Source organism: Dermacentor variabilis, chromosome 1 (genome assembly GCF_050947875.1).
Source record: "Dermacentor variabilis isolate Ectoservices chromosome 1, ASM5094787v1, whole genome shotgun sequence".
Taxonomy (NCBI): domain Eukaryota; kingdom Metazoa; phylum Arthropoda; class Arachnida; order Ixodida; family Ixodidae; genus Dermacentor; species Dermacentor variabilis.
In genome coordinates this window covers 235,312,715-235,330,699 of record NC_134568.1, presented here as the reverse complement: position 1 = coordinate 235,330,699, position 17,985 = coordinate 235,312,715, and the positions used below count along the sequence as shown (strand labels likewise).

At 46.7% G+C, this 17,985-nt stretch overlaps 1 protein-coding gene across 1 annotated transcript in view; it reads left to right on the top strand.

The window, feature by feature from the left end:
• The window catches only part of LOC142559750 (uncharacterized), an 88,397-nt gene that overhangs the window by 64,800 nt on the left and 5,612 nt on the right, over positions 1–17,985 (top strand). The window contains exons 11-12 of the mRNA XM_075671356.1: positions 14,050–14,196; positions 17,323–17,395. Coding sequence (XP_075527471.1) covers positions 14,050–14,196; positions 17,323–17,395 — 220 coding nt within the window. The remainder of the gene's footprint in view (positions 1–14,049; positions 14,197–17,322; positions 17,396–17,985) is intronic.

Sequence of the window (17,985 nt, the reverse complement as noted above, 5' to 3'; positions counted from 1 at the left end):
AACTTGCATAATATTATACTATCTAAGTTGTAGCGCAAGGGATCGTTCCTGCAGGGAGTCTACCAACAAGGAAAATTGGGAAAACCAGGAATTCTCAGGGATTTTGCATAGTATGGAAATATTCAGGGAAAACTCAAGGAATTTGGGCTTATATCAGAGAAAATTAGCTGTAATTTTATTGAAAGGGAACAAAAGTCACGGTAATGCTGGCTTGAATAACAAAGAGGAAGCGTAACGAAACGCGATTGACACCATGTCGTCGGCTGGAGGAATGGCCAGTGTCCAGTCAACGACCGACTTTCCGGATGCCCAATAATTCGGACGGCTTCGCGGCACCACCACGTACTCCATAGAACCTATGTATCAGAACGTCTGAAACTTCGGACGCAAGAACCCTTCGCAGTCCGCTTTTCCTGACTTTTTGCCGTGACTGCAGGTCCAAAGCGGCATTAATCGAAACCACCACTGCTGCAATTTTGATTATCTTGCTGCTTCAAACCGGCGCTCTCGCACGCAGATCCTCTGGCAGCTGTAGCCACCACCGCGCCAACGCTAGGCCGAGCTGCTTCGACGTTCACTATTAAGCTCCTTACCGTTCGGTGCCGTGTTTTTCATTGAAAGAATTCGCCACTGTCAGCAATGGCACCGACTCCGCCTTTGTAATCCTCGCAATTGGCTTCAAAGCTCGGAAAGAACAGCGCGTTGCATAATACCGGTTCCCGAAAGTTTGCTTTGCCTCAATACAGAAATGATACGCGGTGAAGCATACGCGAAGTATTGCTGTGAAGCTTAAGCGTGGGAAGGGGCACTTGTCACGGGACACAGTATGTATTCCTTAGCTATAGCACATGTGTGCGCCCGCCATCTCCTGTCACCTTCAGAGTTTTTTCAGACGTGCCTGTGGCGATTTGAGCCCTTAAGGGCATTCATTTTTTTTTTTCGGACTGCCCGATTTTTCAGACGTTCACTGTACAACTGACCAAGGGGATGCTTCAAATGGTCTAGGGGCTCTAGTGGCTCTGCTGTTGCAAACACCAGAGACCAGCGGAGCTGGGGAAAGGCCAGTAAAGTAGTGCCAAACCGCTCACAAGATGCACGAGCGCCGGCAACGCGTCCCTACGGTGTCTGCGATTCGCATGGCCAATGCCGTAGTAGATGATTGTCTCCACTCTGTACGGAGTGGTGGGCGAGGAGGACATCGAGGCACCCTGGCAGCCGCCGGAGAAGAACGCTCCTCCTGCCTCACCTAATCCCCCTGCCTTGTGTGCCACAGGAAGGGGCATGCATCTGGGCCACCGCTCCTTCTCCCCCGCTAGGCTCCACCCACCCTTGTCGCGTCACTATGCTGCGCGATGCTTTTTTTATACTCTGCTTTCACTCTCTCTCAGCTCTTCCTCTTCTAGCTAGCTGCGAATGTCAAGAGAAACCCAGCTAGCTTCTAACAGCTCCACTGTAAAAACAAAGTGTTGGCTGATGCCGAGATGCAGGTGTCCCTCATCTAAACCAAAATAAACTCTTTAAAGCAGTGAGACACAACAGTGAGGCGTTGTGCATGGGCTGAGCGTACGTCAGGACAGTTGAGATTGAGTTTGCAGCTGCAGAGAGAGAATTGCACTTGTGACAAAGTTCTGTCCTCATACCAATGCACTTGCTTTCAGTATAAAGAAATTACACATATTCAAAAATATTTGCTTTTATATGCATCTTTTTTTATTTGTACTTGAAAATGTTCGACTCGGATCGCAATGGTCTTTACCATTTTTTTTCGTATTTGCAAGGGCTTTGCCACTATTATGAACATATTTTATTTGCTCTGCATTTTACTAATGCCACCCTTCTGTTTTCTTTTTGAATAAAATAAACAGTAATCTTCACTAATGAAGCTGGATTAAGTCGATTTTTTAATTTTTTAACCTGCTTACTAGAGTGACAGCATTGGGCAACATGGTGCCAGCCCATCTTGACGTAAAACAGAGTTCCGTGTCACTCAGCGAATCTTGCAAATGCACTCGGGGAAAACCTGGAAAACTTAGGGAATTTGGAAATATCAGCTTAGTAGACACCCTGTCCTGTACTGTAAATGTAGAATATAGCATGCCCACAATGCTGGAAGCACAATTGAGTAATGGGAAACTTACAAAATAGTGCCCACCCTCTCCTGCACATAGCCGTGGACGAACCACTCGCTAGAAGATCTGGTTGGAAAACTATGCTTATCTCCACTGTTACCTGGGCTGCAACAAGTCTTTTTGCTTTGCCTTTCCTTCTAGTGCCTTTCTTTCTCTTTACATTGTGGGGTCTCACATGTGCCCTTGGTACAAAAGTACGACAGTACACTATTGCAAACAATCAAAAGGGAATTTATTGTGCCTTTCATACGCTAATGCCTTCTAGCCAAACTACTATCCACAGAACATGCCAGTGGCTGCGTGACAAATCGAAGAAGTCTGATTCACCTTGACTGGTTAACAAGCAAATATGTTCGCTCCCATGTTGGACACCAATGCCTAATCATTCGCATGTACTTCCACGCGAATGACATCGTGTTTGAACAGTTGTGCTCGTCCATCCCAGTGCCCCACTCCGAAGCCTTTGTCGAGATGGTCCCGCGAACAGTGGGTGAGCGCGTGAGATGACCTCACAGCTCGCTGACCTCAAGACTGAGGGAGAGCCTATTCCCTTTCACGCCCCAGTAAGCCCTTAGCTAGGTGGCATTTGCAGCACAACACTCGCGCCATCTCTTGTAATATGCTTCAACCACACCAACCACCACCAGTGGAGAAGCCAGACTACAGGAGACGCGAGAGCCATGTGGAAAATAACGACATCAGGGTACGTGTGAGAGTCGAGCATTCCCTCAACATTTTCTGCATCAAGTAGTGAGTAAAGAAAACACCAGTCCTTTTTCCGTTCCCGAAGAACAGATAGAGAGCAAGTTTTTATGGAGCGTTTGCAAAAATAGGATTCTTGCCTTACCCAACTGTTTGGCAATTTATGTAGTATTTCATTTATTTCATGTGTACTGCCAATCCCAGCGTGGATTTTAGCTCTCCTCACCATACTATATTCCTCCTTCTAAGTGTGGTGTCTAAAGGGAAGGATTGTGAACTCAAAGGCTTAAGAATTTAAAGAAAATTTTGTTGTCCTTATGGTTCTCGACCCCAAACCTAACCACCGAGAAGAAATGTATTATTGCAATTCAATTGCTTCTGCCATCACTGAAAACTAGACAAGTAGTGGGGTTTGCAGTGGTAAAGACGAAGCTGTTGAATAGTAAGAAGTCTGTGGACGAGAATATTGTGCCTGGAAAATACATGTCTCGCTCATGGGCAGTATATACCGTATATACTCGTTTAAGGGCCGCACCTCCTTTGCACTATTTTGACGAGGTGCAGCTCTTGCACAAGACCGAACCATTTGGTTCTTGTACACTTGTACAATATCGAGTTCCCCGGATGTACCATTGCATCAGAGGCCAATGCACAGCTCTCGCCATCTAGTAGCTGCACGTGGAAGTGCGCAGCGCTTTCAAATTCACCAATGCTCGCTCATGGCATCGGGGCACCAAATGCAATTGCTTCTCTGTTGGCAAAAAACTATTTTTTCCCAATTTTGCTGCTGCTAAGTTGGGGCTGTGGCCCTTACACAGGTGCAGCCCTTACACGAGACTATACGGTATCTGCAAAGGGTGGACCACGATGGGCTACGTTGTTCACTACGGGTTTGCAAACGCTGCTACATACCTGCAGAGGGTGGGCCACAGCGGGGGGGTTTATGTCGTTCACTAAAGGTTTGTAAATGGTGCTGCTTATATAAATGCTGGGAAAAACAAACAGTGCTAAAAACGGAGCTATACTCGTGTACAACTTTTTGTGGCTATGAAGGGAAAGCTACGGAGGCAGAGCTTCTGCACATGTGTTACCGTGCCAAGTAGTCCGCCTGCGTTTGACAGTGCTTTTGGTTTCTCGGAACAGACAGTGAGTTGACGCAGCTTCCACGTGTGACGGTTTCGTGTTTGCCCATATTCGGAAGGCAAAAGCTGTAAAATAAGTAAACTTTTACATTCAGTGGTGTGCTTTGTCTTATTTAACTGTTGCTAACAAGGTGTGTATATTTTCTCTTCCCCAGCTTAAACTGACGGGGATGAAAATGTGGGACTCTTTTCAGAAGCACTCTCACTTGTGCATGCTCTGCTTCTGTAGCTTTCTCTTCACAGCCACAGAAAGTTGTCTGCAAGTATAAACAAAAAGACACAAGACAGTGCGCTGTCTAGTTCTTGTTTGGTCCCATTTTCAGAGCCATTCGCTTTTCTTATTCCTGTACAAACTATGTCATCAATATACAGTAGACTCCCTTTAAGACGGAACTCGAAGAGACCATGGAAATTTGTTCATCTTATCAGAATTATTGGCAACATGACCAGGCGCATCCAAATGTCTTACTTCAAAACGGTAAATGAAGTTGACTTACAAAGGGGGAAAAATGACATAAAAAGCATTTATTTAGCTGAAGTTAATAGAAAACTTAATAGAAAAAGGAGAAACGAGGTGAAGCATCGAGAAGGAGGAAGGTAGGCGGAGGCGCGCTTGGTTGACCTCCTTGCTCGACTCTGTGATAACATTGTCCTCGTGCGCTGCATGCTGTGTGTGCCAGTCAAAGCGTGCGACGGTGGACCGACGATGGCAGCTCAATTGTGCGGGGAGGATGTGCGGCGTCTTCTGTCGCGCTCATGGCACTGGTAGAGGGGAGGCAGGGGGGTGTTGTACTTCGGCCACGTGCGGTCGTGCAGGCTTTATCTTAAAAGTGATCTGCTTTGGGGGCACAGTCTAGGTGAGCCGATGGCTCTTAGCTTTTGCGTGCACTGTGTTCTCGCTGCTCAGTTTGTGTTAAAGCAATAGACAGCACGAAGGTCATTTTGCTCGCTCCTGCTGCCGCGATTCCTCACGCCAGTGTTTTCATAGCGAGCGTCCACGGTCATTGAGTGTGATGTGTTCATGTTTGCCTGTGTGCGCTGACAACATGCTTGTTAATTTAGTTAGTAAGCGAATGCTTACAAGGGAGCGTTCTACTTCGGTGACTGCTGCATATGGCGCAGCCACATGAGCCCCGTCTTGAATACGATCTGCGATCCAGACAGCGTAAACGTCCAGGCGCACTGAGGGCCGATAGCTTCGTGTGCGCTAGAGCACCTATACGCTTGCGCGTCACCGACGTTCACGAAGTGAAATATCACTAACTTTTTTTTGTTTCCTCCTCTTGTTTTTCCCTCTCTCCACGGGTTATCTGTGCTGCAGACTTTCAGTAGGGTGCATCAATTTCTAAACGAAATGGTATAGTCTTTCTTTTTCAAAAGTTTTTCAAATGTTTCTTTTTTTTAATATCATCATTTTAAAAAAATAACATAAGGAAGATAGCATATTTTGATGCCAAGTGGATGCACTCCTTAGCAATGAAAAACTTTTGTCAGAAGTTAAGTGAAGTGTTTTGACAACATAAAAATGTTCATCCTCGTTGTTATATACACACACACAAACACACACTCGGACCTCATTATAATGAAGTTGGAGGGAGACACGAAATTACTTTGTTGTATCCATTGTTGCCATTTTCTGCAATACTGGGTCTGTTTGATTTACCTTCACCACCGTGAACCAGTTCACAGCCCTTAACGAGAAATTCAGAAATTGTGCAGCTTGATTCCTAAGGTGCAGGCCCAGTGAAACACTCGAAACGAATGGAAAGGTGCAGACGCGGTGCAGGCGTTACGTCAGACCAATATGCTCGAAGTGCGTAAGTTTGGAGGTCCTGACCTGCAGGTGTGATCGGCTTCTGGGGCGTAAATACACGCTACACTTGCATACAGACATCAGACGTACGTAAGCGGGGTTTTAACGATGCTTGTGCGCGTGTGCTGCGTTGTGTGCTGCGTCGTCTGCTACGCCGCTGATTTGCACCTGTAAGCCTGCACCAAGTCGGCACCGACAATGGAGCGGGTGCACGAAAATTATGAACCAGCCTTGCACCTTCCCTGCACCTTTTGAGACGAATGGTAGGGTGCAGTGCCTCATGAACTGGTTCAGGTGGTGCAGGCGAACCAAACCTACCTACTATCTGCCCAAAGGGGTGCACAATTGTAAACATGGGAATAAGAAGATGGTTTTGTGGCCCGCAAAACACTACACGGCTATGCGTGCAATGAAATTTGAATGAAACAAAAGAATCATTGGCGTTTGTAACACATTATTTATTAGCACCAAACGCGATAGCCTTTAGGTAGCTGCCTTCTGTTCCATTGGGATCGTTTTTTGCATCTGCTTTCCACTTGACCCGTCGTGGTCGAGCAGCACATGGCACACAACACAGCGCTTCACTGTGTGAGAGGAGGCAAGAGAACTTCGTCGTGCCGCCCCGCAGGGGCGTCTGCGTAAGCAGGCGTTTGGTGTGTTGCGACACCACGTACCCGAGCACACGAGGGTTGGACCCTCCCGCGTGTAACCGTGCGCGGCTTAGCCGTGTCTGGGGAAAGGGGGATCCTGGGGGTTGAGCTGATGCTGGGTGTTCGGATCTTTAAGGCCCCCCGGCGGAGGCAACACACCCCTTTGGCCTCTGCTTCACATAGACGGCACCCCCGGACTGACCCACCCGGGGGAAATCGGTAGTTGCCTTTTCCTGTCTCTCTCCCCTTTAGCCTTCGTCTTTCTCTCACTTTTTATCTTTCCTGTCCCCTCCTAGCTTCCGCTTACTTCCAATTTTTCCAGGCAGCAAGGGTTAACCTTGTGTGAATAGCCAACCTAGGTTATTTCGTATTTGGTTATAGTGGTAACGTACTGCTGGCGTTTGCAGGCCGTGTTTTACGGATCCTGCAGCGTCCCCTTGTAGGACTCCACGGTGGGTGGCTGGCGTTACTGCCGAAATTACAATCTCTTATGGCTTCTTCATTCCCCCCATTACCTGATCGCTCCCTCAAGAGGGGGCGCACCGATGATGTCATTGAATTTTTTGCCCGCCAAAAAGAAACTTTTCCTCGTTTCCATGTAGTGCACTCCGAAACACCAGGCAAACCCGTGCGAACAATCTCTCCATTCCTCGTATCCAAGTCTCTTACCCAAGTTTTTGGTACAGGTTATAAAGCATCCAGAATGGCAAGCGGCGATCTCCTCTTGGAGCTCCGCAACCAAAAACAATATGAAAATCTACCCAATCTAGTTTCATTTGGTGACGCCAAAGTAACAGTAACTCCTCATCGTACCATGAATACCACCCGTGGCGTAGTCTCCGATGATGATTTATTGGAGCTGACTGAGGCTGAGCTCTTGGAGGGCTTTAGCGAACAGAATGTCATAAATGTCAAAAGAATCAAGATGAGGCGAGACGGAAAAGAAATTGCGACCAAACACCTAATACTCACATTCAATTCAAGTGTCCTGCCCGAGTCAATCGAGGCCGGGTACATCAAACTTCGTGTAAGACCGTATGTGCCAAATCCCCTGAGATGTTTCAAATGCCAACGTTTCGGCCACAGCTCGCAGAGCTGCCGAGGTCGCCAAACATGTGCGAAATGCAGTGCCCATAAACACACGTCTGAAGCTTGCGATAACCATTTGCATTGTGTAAACTGTGATGGAGAGCACGCCGCGTACTCGCGGTCGTGCCCTTCTTGGAAAAAAGAAAAAGAAATTGTCACGATCAAAGTGAAAGAAAATATATCGTTCAAGGAGGCACGTAGGCGGGTGGCATACCTGCCTAAGAACACATTTGCCGAAGTGGCGCGTCAGGGGGCAGCGCCACAACGGTCTCCGGCGGCTGACCGTCCCACACCCAGTGAGGCGGCAGTGACGCCATCCGCCCCCTCGGCGACTGCAGCTAACGCTGCTACGCCAACACAGCAGTCGGGGCCATCGACCTCGAATCGGCTGCGCCAACCTCCCCGGCTCCTTCCAGCGCTGGCAACAGCCGGCGCAGCCAAATCCCTCAGGGAGCCCCATCGACCTCCGGGCTGGTGGGCGCAGGGGTCTTGCCTTCCGAGGCAGGACCCTCACAGAAAACCTCCCGCTCGCAAGAGCATGTGTCCGGCGCCTCACAAGAGGCAATGGACACTACACCTGTCCTCAAGGCGCACCAAACGCCTAAGGAGCGTCGAGACTCACTCGAACGCTTCAGAAAGAGCAAAACCCCTATTACAGGGCCTCGAAAGGGCTCTGTAATCTAAGGCATCCCTCCCGTTTCCGTAAACATAGCACCAATTTACTTAAAAAATGGATACACAAATAATTCAGTGGAACGTCAGAGGTCTTATTAGGAACCTCGATGATGTGCAAGAACTCATCCACAAACACAATCCAAAAGTGCTGTGTTTACAGGAAACACACTTAAAACTAAAACACACGCATTTTCTTCGACAGCACGTTACCTTTCGCAAAGATCGCGATGATGCTGCCGCATCATCGGGCGGTGTTGCCATCGTAATTCAGAAAAGCATAGCGTGTCAACATTTACAGCTACGAACGGCCCTCGAAGCAGTGGCGGTTCGAGTTGTCCTACTAAACAAACTTATCACTGTGTGTTCGCTCTACATACCCCCACATTACAAATTAACTAAATATGAATTTCAGTCCTTGATAGACGAATTGCCAGAACCTTATATTGTCCTTGGCGATTTCAATGCACACAACTACCTGTGGGGAGACCCTCGTATAGATGCGCGAGGACGACTTGTTGAACAGTTCCTTCTCTCTTCTGGTGCGTGCCTCTTGAATAAGAAGGAACACACATATTACTCTCTTGCAAACAGAACATATTCTTCAATAGATCTTAGCATAGTCTCCCCGTCTCTACTGCTTGAACTTGAATGGGAAGTTGCCAACAACCCTTACGGCAGCGACCACTTCCCTATACTGCTAAGATCACCTAAAGAAAACGAATATCCACCACACGCTCCTAGGTGGAAGATTGAGACAGCTGATTGGGAGAAATTTCGATCTCTTACTACTATCTCATGGGCTGACATGTCTTCGTTAGAAATTGATGCTGCAGTGGAGCTTTTCACAGCCTTCATAATAGATGCCGCATATAAATGCATATCACAAGTAAATGGCTTGGCATGTAAACGGCGTGTCCCGTGGTGGAACGACGATTGTAGGGTCGCTCGAAAGAAACAAAACAAAGCGTGGGGGTTGCTACGCGCCTCCCCCACTGCGGAGAATCTCATCAATTTTAAAAAAGTAAAATCACAAGGCAGGCGAACCCGCCGACAGGCCAGAAGAGACAGTTGGCAGAAGTTTTTATCGGGTATCAACACGTATACAGATGAGGCCAAAGTCTGGAACAGGGTAAATAGCATAAGAGGGCGACAAACATACTCCCTGCCTTTGGTAAACACACAAGGCGATACCCTGCAAGACCAGGCTGATGCTCTGGGTGAACACTTCGTGCGCGTGTCTAGCTCCACTCACTATTCAGAGAACTTCCTTAAATATAAAGAAATAGAAGAACTCAAGCCTCTGAATCGGAAATGCACGCCAAACGATCCTTATAATCGCCCTTTTACCATTGCTGAACTTAAAGCCTCCTTGTCATTATGTCGGAGCTCTGCACCGGGCCCCGATAGAATCATGTATGATATGCTTAAACACCTGCACTCCGACACACAAATCACACTACTTACACTTCTCAATGATATCTGGGCTGCTGGTTATCTCCCATCGAAGTGGAAGGAGGCTATTGTGATCCCTATTTTGAAGCATGGTAAAGCCACTTCATTGCTCACTAGCTACCGTCCCATAGCGCTTACAAGCTGCCTCTGTAAGCTTTTCGAAAAAATGATCAATCGCCGTCTGATACATCTCCTAGAGTCTAGTAAAATGCTTGACCCATTTCAATGCGGTTTTAGGGAAGGGCGATCTACAACCGACCATCTCGTGCGTATCGAAGCGAGCATTCGCGATGCCTTCGTACACAAACAATCTTTCCTATCTGTATTTCTGGATATGGAAAAAGCATACGACACAACCTGGCGGTACGGAATCCTGCGCGACCTTTCGGTGCTGGGCATCCGCGGCAATATGTTAACTATCATAGAGAGCTACCTAGAGAACCGTACATTTCGGGTGAAAATAGGTCCTACACTGTCGCGTACATTCATACAGGAAACTGGGGTACCCCAGGGTGGCGTACTGAGCTGCACGCTCTTTGTCGTAAAGATGAACACGCTTCGTGCATCATTACCACCAGCTATTTTTTATTCCGTCTATGTAGACGATATACAAATAGGTTTCAAATCCTGCAACCTCAGTCTGCGAGAGACAGGTACAGCAGGCCCTAAACAAGTTGTCCATGTGGGCAGACCAAAATGGATTTAAAATCAACCCCCAGAAAAGTTCCTGCGTTCTCTTCACAAGAAAGAGAGGCCTGGTCCCAGATCCTTTTCTAGAGCTGGGCGGACAACAAATTCCTTTTAACAAAGAGCATAAATTTCTAGGTGTTATACTTGACTCCAAGCTTACCTTCATTCCACACCTAAAATGTCTAAAAACAAAATGTCTAAAAACAATGAACCTACTTAAAATCCTATCCCACACAACATGGGGTAGCGACAGGAAATGCCTGTTGAATCTTTACAGGAGCCTAGTTCGATCACGAATCGACTATGGTGCCATAGTATATCAGTCTGCCGCCCCGAGCGCACTAAAGATGTTAGACCCCGTTCACCATCTGGGAATCCGCCTGGCCACTGGCGCATTTAGAACAAGCCCTGTTGAAAGTCTGTATGTCGAGTCCGATGAGTGGTCACTCCATTTTCGAAGAACATACATCAGCTTTAACTACTTCCTGAAAGTACGCTCTAATAAGGAACATCCGTGTTTCACAACCGTTAACGAATTGACGTGTGAAACACTTTTTCGTAAAAGACCCTCTTTGAGATTACCTTTCTCAATACGTGTAAGAGAACTTGGCGAAGAAATGGACGTCCCATTTCTCGAACATCGCCTAATTCCTGCTGTTAAGCTATTACCGCCCTGGCAGTGGCAGGTGATAGAATGTGACGTATCGTTTCTAAAGGTCACAAAGCACGCTCCTGAGCTTGAAATTATCATGCATTTCCGGGAGCTTCAACTGAAGTACTCCTGCTCCGAGTTTTACACAGACGCATCAAAATCACATGCTGGCGTATCCTACGCTGCTGTTGGGCCCTCTTTTACTGAATCTGACGTGCTGAACCCCATAACAAGTATCTTCACTGCAGAAGTCCACGCAGTACTGTGTGCAGTAAAACATATAAAGAAACTGAAACTGGACAAAGCCATCATATTCACAGACTCGTTAAGCCTTGTAAAAGCACTCATTTCTTCTCAAAAGCATACTAATCCTGTCTTCAATGAACTCTACTCACTCTTATGTAACATCTACTTATCACATAGGCATGTAGTAGTATGCTGGGTTCCTGGACATAGAGGAATCGAGGGAAATGTGCTTGCCGACGAGATTGCCAAATCAATAGCATCGCAAGGTATTCGTTCTGCTGCTGTCCCTGCCACAGACATGAAGCCTTTTCTAAGACACAAACTCCGAAGCCACTGGCAACGCTTGTGGGACACAGAAACAAGTAATAAGCTCCACCTAATTAAGCCGAAGCTAGGTCCCTGGCACCCAACTACGAAAATACGAAAAACAGATGTCCTATTCACTAGACTGAGAATAGGACACACATTTGGCACTCACAACTTTCTCTTGTCCGGTAACGAGCCTCCAACCTGCGGCAGATGTGGCGATCGGCTGACCGTCCTCCATGTCTTGCTGGAGTGCCGGGAAGCCGAAAGAGACAGGAGGAAACATTTCCCATTTGCATACCGCCATTGTATTCCCCTGCATCCGGCTATGTTTCTTGGAGAAGAACCGCTTTTTAAGACCACAGCAGTCCTCGCTCTCTTAAAAGATGTTGTACTACATGTTATAAGCCCATTCATTTCGTAGCGCGTCCTCTTTCCAGAGGATATTGCTAGGATAGATTCTCTGTATAGCACATGCCTCTCGGCCCTTGCGTTTCAAGGGCTCTGGCGAGGCAGTAGTGCTCTTAGACAATTTTAGCATCTCGCATATTTTATATAATGCATCACTATTTCTTAATGCATTTTCGTGATCATAGTACACGTCATAAATCATTGCCATAATTTTATTACGTGTAATCTTTATGCAATTTGCACCAACTCTTTTAGGCCCCTTTACAGCCACGTCACATTAAATTCACAGAACCCATCAGACCACGACATATTCAATACCACTAGCATGGCGCTCTTTGGCCACACCTGGTCCTTGCGCCATTAAACCTCAAACATCATCATCATCATTCGTCGTGCCGGTTTGGTTCAGGCAAAATTGCACCAATGCCCATGCAATTTCGGAAGGTATGCCCAGCTGCCAGCTTGCGCGACACGTCGCTGGGAGAGGGAGAAGTGACCGTGACAGCCTTTAAATAGCTGCCTGGGTGTGACCTCCGGGATTGCACCGGGGAGGTCTCCGAGGCCAAGCCCAGCTGTGGCTGCCTGTGCAGCATGCCGCAGAAAAGGCGAGAAGTCAATGCACTAGTCTCGCACTACTGTGTGTAGCCACGCAGCATAGTGAGACTTGCGCAGGCTTGTGCGTGACCTGCAAGATTGCGGCAGGGAGGCCTCTGAGGCCAGGTCCAGCTGCAGCTGCCCGTGCAGCGCACCATAGAGAAAGCTAGAAGTGAATGTACCAATCTCGCACCACTGTGCGCAGCCACGCATCATGGCGGGACTCGCGCAGGCTTGCGCATGACCCTCGAGATTCTGCCAGCGAGATCTCAAAGGCCGCACCTAGCTGTGCCTGCCTCCGTGGTGCGCTGCGTAGAAATGGATGGACTAATCTTTCACACCGCCGTGTGTAGTCACACAGCTTGGCGCGACTCATACCTGCCTGATTCATGCTGCCAGGCACGTGCAAGAGACATATGTCTGTGGAGAAGTGCAATAGTGAGCTGCTGCCTGTGCTTATTCATAGAGCAGCACGCCCGATTCCTTGCAACACCACACGGGTGGTGCTTGCCTTCGCACATCTGCGGCCCATGCAAGAGGTCGTGTTTCTATCAAAAAGCTCGCCTTCGTGCGTGGCGTTCGCTGCCATCATTTCCCGGTAAACATAACGGTTACATAAGCTGCAGTTGCCAGGAAGCGTGAGAAGCAGTCAGGGATTTTTGAATGCTGTTGCTTTCCACTATTAAAGACAAGGCTTAAGCATCCTCCAAATTTTCAACGCAGGGATGTGGGAGTCTTGAACTGCCGCGGCGAACGAGTGCCGAACTCCACGGAGAGCAATGTACTCGGTGCGCAACGGTCGGGTATCTTTTGGTTCTGGGGGCAAATCTACTAGCTCGTTATATCTATGGGCAGGATAATTTCATTTCGTTAAAATGAGGTTTTAGATATATACATCTCTAGGGGAATTTTATTTACTTCGGTATGTCTGTTATTTTGTTATATCAAGGTCTGAGTGTATAACTTCAAGGTTAATATATCTGTGGTTGCCGCAAGGTTATAATTAAAAAATTCATGCACTTTTTGAGAAACAACTGTTTATTGTCGATGTTTCGGCTGGAGGCTGACCTTTCTCAAGACAGGCGAAGCTGTTCAATGGTAAAAACACATTGTTCTGTTGATCTGCTCTTTCTGCTAGTCTTGAGAAAGGTCACGCTGCGGCCAAAATGTCTACAATAAAAAGCTTTTCTTCTTTTTTTTTCCCCCAAGAAGTGCATTGACTTTTCCATTATTTGTATACATACATACATAAAGAGAGAGAGAGAGAGCTGGGGGTGAGGGGTAGTAGCCAGCGGAGAAATCCTTCCTCCCCTTCAAATAAATTTCTGGCTACAACACTGGCTGCAAGTACTTTGGCCATATTTAGGTCTCCATGTACAAGTTCTCTTATTGCACCATTTATGTAAGTGGTAATGCTAGTAGCTGCTTTTTGCCAATTGTTAACTTTTGTTTTCACTGCCAGGTTCATATGCATTTTTATCTGTTCTCACACTTACAGACAAGCCACTTTGTTGCCAGGCCTGCTCCTGACCCCACTCAAGTATTCCGGCCAAGGAACATATCAGCGCCACCTACAAAACCGAGGCCATTCCGACTCGCATCACTTGAAAGACACCAACAAAGCCTAGAAGGTTTCCGAAAGAAGGTACCTGGCACTTTGGCTTAGTAACCAAGTAGTCTCTTCAAATAGCTTTCAAACTTTCAAATATACAATACCATCACTACATCCTGTATCCCTCAAAACAGTGTTGCCACATTTTTTCCATTATAGTAGTAGTTATACAAGCAGTCAAACTAATTTTTTCAGATGCAGAGAGGACCATAAAAATAATACAGTTAAACCTTGATACAACGAAGTCTGTAAAATCTGCAATTTGCTTCGTTATATCGAAATTTTATATTTAAATTCGAATGTTTATTCAAATGAGTCCAGTCGCCAATCGATTTTTCTTGCATGGAAAGGGGCTGAAGAATTTTCTGAATTATTGGGCAATTGAAAAAAGCAAGTTTGAGTGAGAAAACGATTCATTTTGACAAATTTGGGAGTCGGCGACGAATGATACAGTTTCGTGCCCCGTCGACGATATCTTCACATCGGCGGTATGAATTAAGCGAAGCCAGCCATGCTTTCGCTTGCACTCCGCCTCCGCGGCTGAGAGCACTGTCCGCACTAGGACGACGCTGGGATGAAAAGTGCCGGCAGCAGGGAGCGAATGGTTCGCCTCTCGCTACAACAGGTCACTGACACTCAAGATTACGCAACGTCCAACACTAAATGTGCGGGAAGACAGATTACATAATGCCACGTTGTCTCAGCACGCCCACTCTTTACGCGCGCGGCAAATTACCTTTAAAGCAGGGTGTGCAGTGCACATGCGTTCAGCCGCGCTTACAGCCATGCGCAGCCACGGCCGGGACACATGCCAACTTACCCCCTACTCCGCCCCTCAACCCCCTGGCGCGTGCTTGATCATGTTACTGTGAGCTCACTCCCCTTTTCTTCTTTCCCTTTGCATGCGCGGGAAGGTGGCACACATGAAGCCACTATCTTTGTCTCACCCTCGCACACTTTCGCTCGCACCTAAAGCACACAGTGCCCTGGGCCACCAAAGTGGAGCCGCATTATGTTCTGTATAAAATCCAAGTGCGATAAGATCCCATCGCGTCTCGCGCACTTTGTGCTTTAAGTGTAGGTGAAAGTGTGCGAGGGTGCGACAAGAACGATAGTGGCTTCACGAGTGCCACCTTCCAGCGCGAGCAGAGGGATAGAGGGGAAGGGGAACGAGCTCACTGTAATGCAGTTAGGCGCTCGCGAGGGCAGGGGTTGAGGTGGGGAGGGTAAGTTGGTGGGCTTGGGATTTATAGCACATTTTGGCCTTGGCTAAAGAAATTTATATGTCCCCGATAGCTGACTTGCTCTACAACGAATGTTATGTAGTGGTACTGCCACTGCCCTTCACAGATGCCACTGTGCTGGCCTCTGTGTTAGCACTAACAGCAGTGCCTGTGATGCATTTGACCAGTGTGCCGATGGATAGCAAGTGTTGAGTCCTGCTGCACTGCTCCAGGAATCGCTCAACTCGTACGCTGCATGTTGTAAAACAGTACAGGGTGCAATGGCTGACGAATGCGTTGCAGTTTGACGACATGATGTACCTAATCTTAACTGATGACCTACGAAGTATTTAAAGCCATCTAGGATAGAAAGGACACAGAGGTAAAAAAAGGCAATGGTAGTGTTAAGCGTGGGAACGAACCGAGAATATTTTTGTCGGGAGAGGCGATAGTTGCATTTGATCATCTGGAACGTTACCTTGCATCACTCGCACGTTTCCCCGCGGACGCGTGCTTCTCTTGGACTTATGTTAAATAGAGGTTTTCTCTTGTTGAACATGCTTAACCTGCTCTATTGTGAGCAGTGTGGTGCGTGATCTTTACAATGAAGTGACCTTGATAACAAAATATTTTGAAGGTCTGAAGCACTTTGTTGTAAAGGTGCCCAACTGAAAACATGCAGATAAGAAGAAAAAATTTACTAGGAATAGATTATTTCATTTTTAACATGTAAGCAGCACAGGGAACTTGCTAAAGACTTGTTCTGTTTTTGCACTTCATTGTAATGCATAATATCGAATTGAAATTTTATGGTAATCATGGGTTATATCTTGTGGCATCCTGAAGAGTACACATCTTATGTGATCTTAACTGTACATTGCACTCAGTTTAGGTTATATAGCTGAAGTGCAATTTTTAACTTGCACATTTAGTTTGGAGCTTCCTATCATGCGGTTTCTTTTTTTCCACTTGGCCCAACTAAAACTTCATAAGTGTGTGCATGCAGTGGCTTCTGGTCGGTCACATACAGACTTACATTCCTTTCACATAATCCTGGACTCTCTTTGTGACTACCACAGCACCGAAAATGTGGCAAGACCTAAAATTGATTGTTTTCTGCAGTAGTCAACCAAAATTTTCTTGCTCTTATCTTTAATGGCCAAATGGTACAGGTGATAAGGGCAGCAAATTTGTTCAAAGCTGCAGTCTTTACTATGCACATTTGATAGTGGCTGTTTACATAACTGTGTGAGAAGTCGTTGCTAGACACAGTAGGCATCTGCGAGGAGCAGAGTGTACTTGGAGGAAGAGGAGCACAGTTAGGCGTGGCACTAATTGTGGGCTGAGAAGATGGCAATGCACGACCGTAGTGATACTGAATTGATAACACTTGTTGAGCACAAGTAGTGGTGCTCCTTAGTCAAGCAGGAATATGCACGAGCACAACAGGAAGCAAATTGTATGGTTACCAAGAACGCCAGCTCCGCTGAGGCCTGGCCCAGAGGCCTTGCTAGTAGAGTACAAAATCTTTTGATATCTTTAGTGGGCGTTCGGGCAAGTCGACATTATGTTCTTTATTATTATCTTTACTTGTTGTCAGACTTGGCAAAGTTCCAAAAACCCCATGATGCCTTCTGTCTGCAGTGAACCTACCACAAATGCTGCTAAGCTTCTTAGCATGGGTGTTTTCCTGAATGATCAGCAGTGCTTTGATATGTGATACAAACAGTTTAGAAGCTATTCTGATATGTATGAGAAGCTTTGGTCTATGCAACATTGTAAACATAGTTTGTGGTTAAAATAAAAACAGCCATGAAATAAGAATCACAATAAAAGCACGACAGTACTTCTGTCATCCTACTTTACTATCATTGTACTACACCTTCATTCACAGTCTATGTGCATATTTCATCACTTACTCCTTGCCATCTTACAGATGGAACAAATGCAGAGTGAACGAATGAAGGTGCCAAAATTTGTTGCGAGGCCTGCTCCGAGGTCGCTGAGAGGTAAGTGACAAAAACTTCTGAGACGTGCACAACTTTTAGCAGCTGCACATCATAGACAGTGAACAGCTGCCAGCATCACTTTAGCATTTTTGAGTAGAGAAAGCGCAGTAAAAAGGAAAAGGTGAGTGCCTTGCAGAAGGTGTTAGTGGTTGGGAGCAGGGGGTGGGCCATGGGGGGTTCAACATTCAAGGTGCAGACAAAGTAAACAGCGTAGGTGCTGAGTGTAGAAAAGACAACTGTTCACTTTAATGTTAATGGCGGCTTATTTTGAAAAATATTCATTACTGTTCTTGACTCTTTCAAGAGTTTAATAATTTTGCAGTATCCACTTTGTTTCAAGTGAAAATTGTTGTACATACAAAGTTTCAGAACCAACGAGCCACTATAGCAGAACTGGATGGTAAGAACTTGAATTAGCCTAGACCTGAGGAGGGAACGGAAGAAACTCGTACATAAGAAGCCGATCAATGAGTTAGCGGTAAAAGGGAAAATAGAGGAATTCCAGATCAAGCTACAGAACCGGTATTCAGCCTTAACTCAGGAAGAGGACCTTAGTGTTGAAGCAATGAATGACAATCTTGTGGGCATCA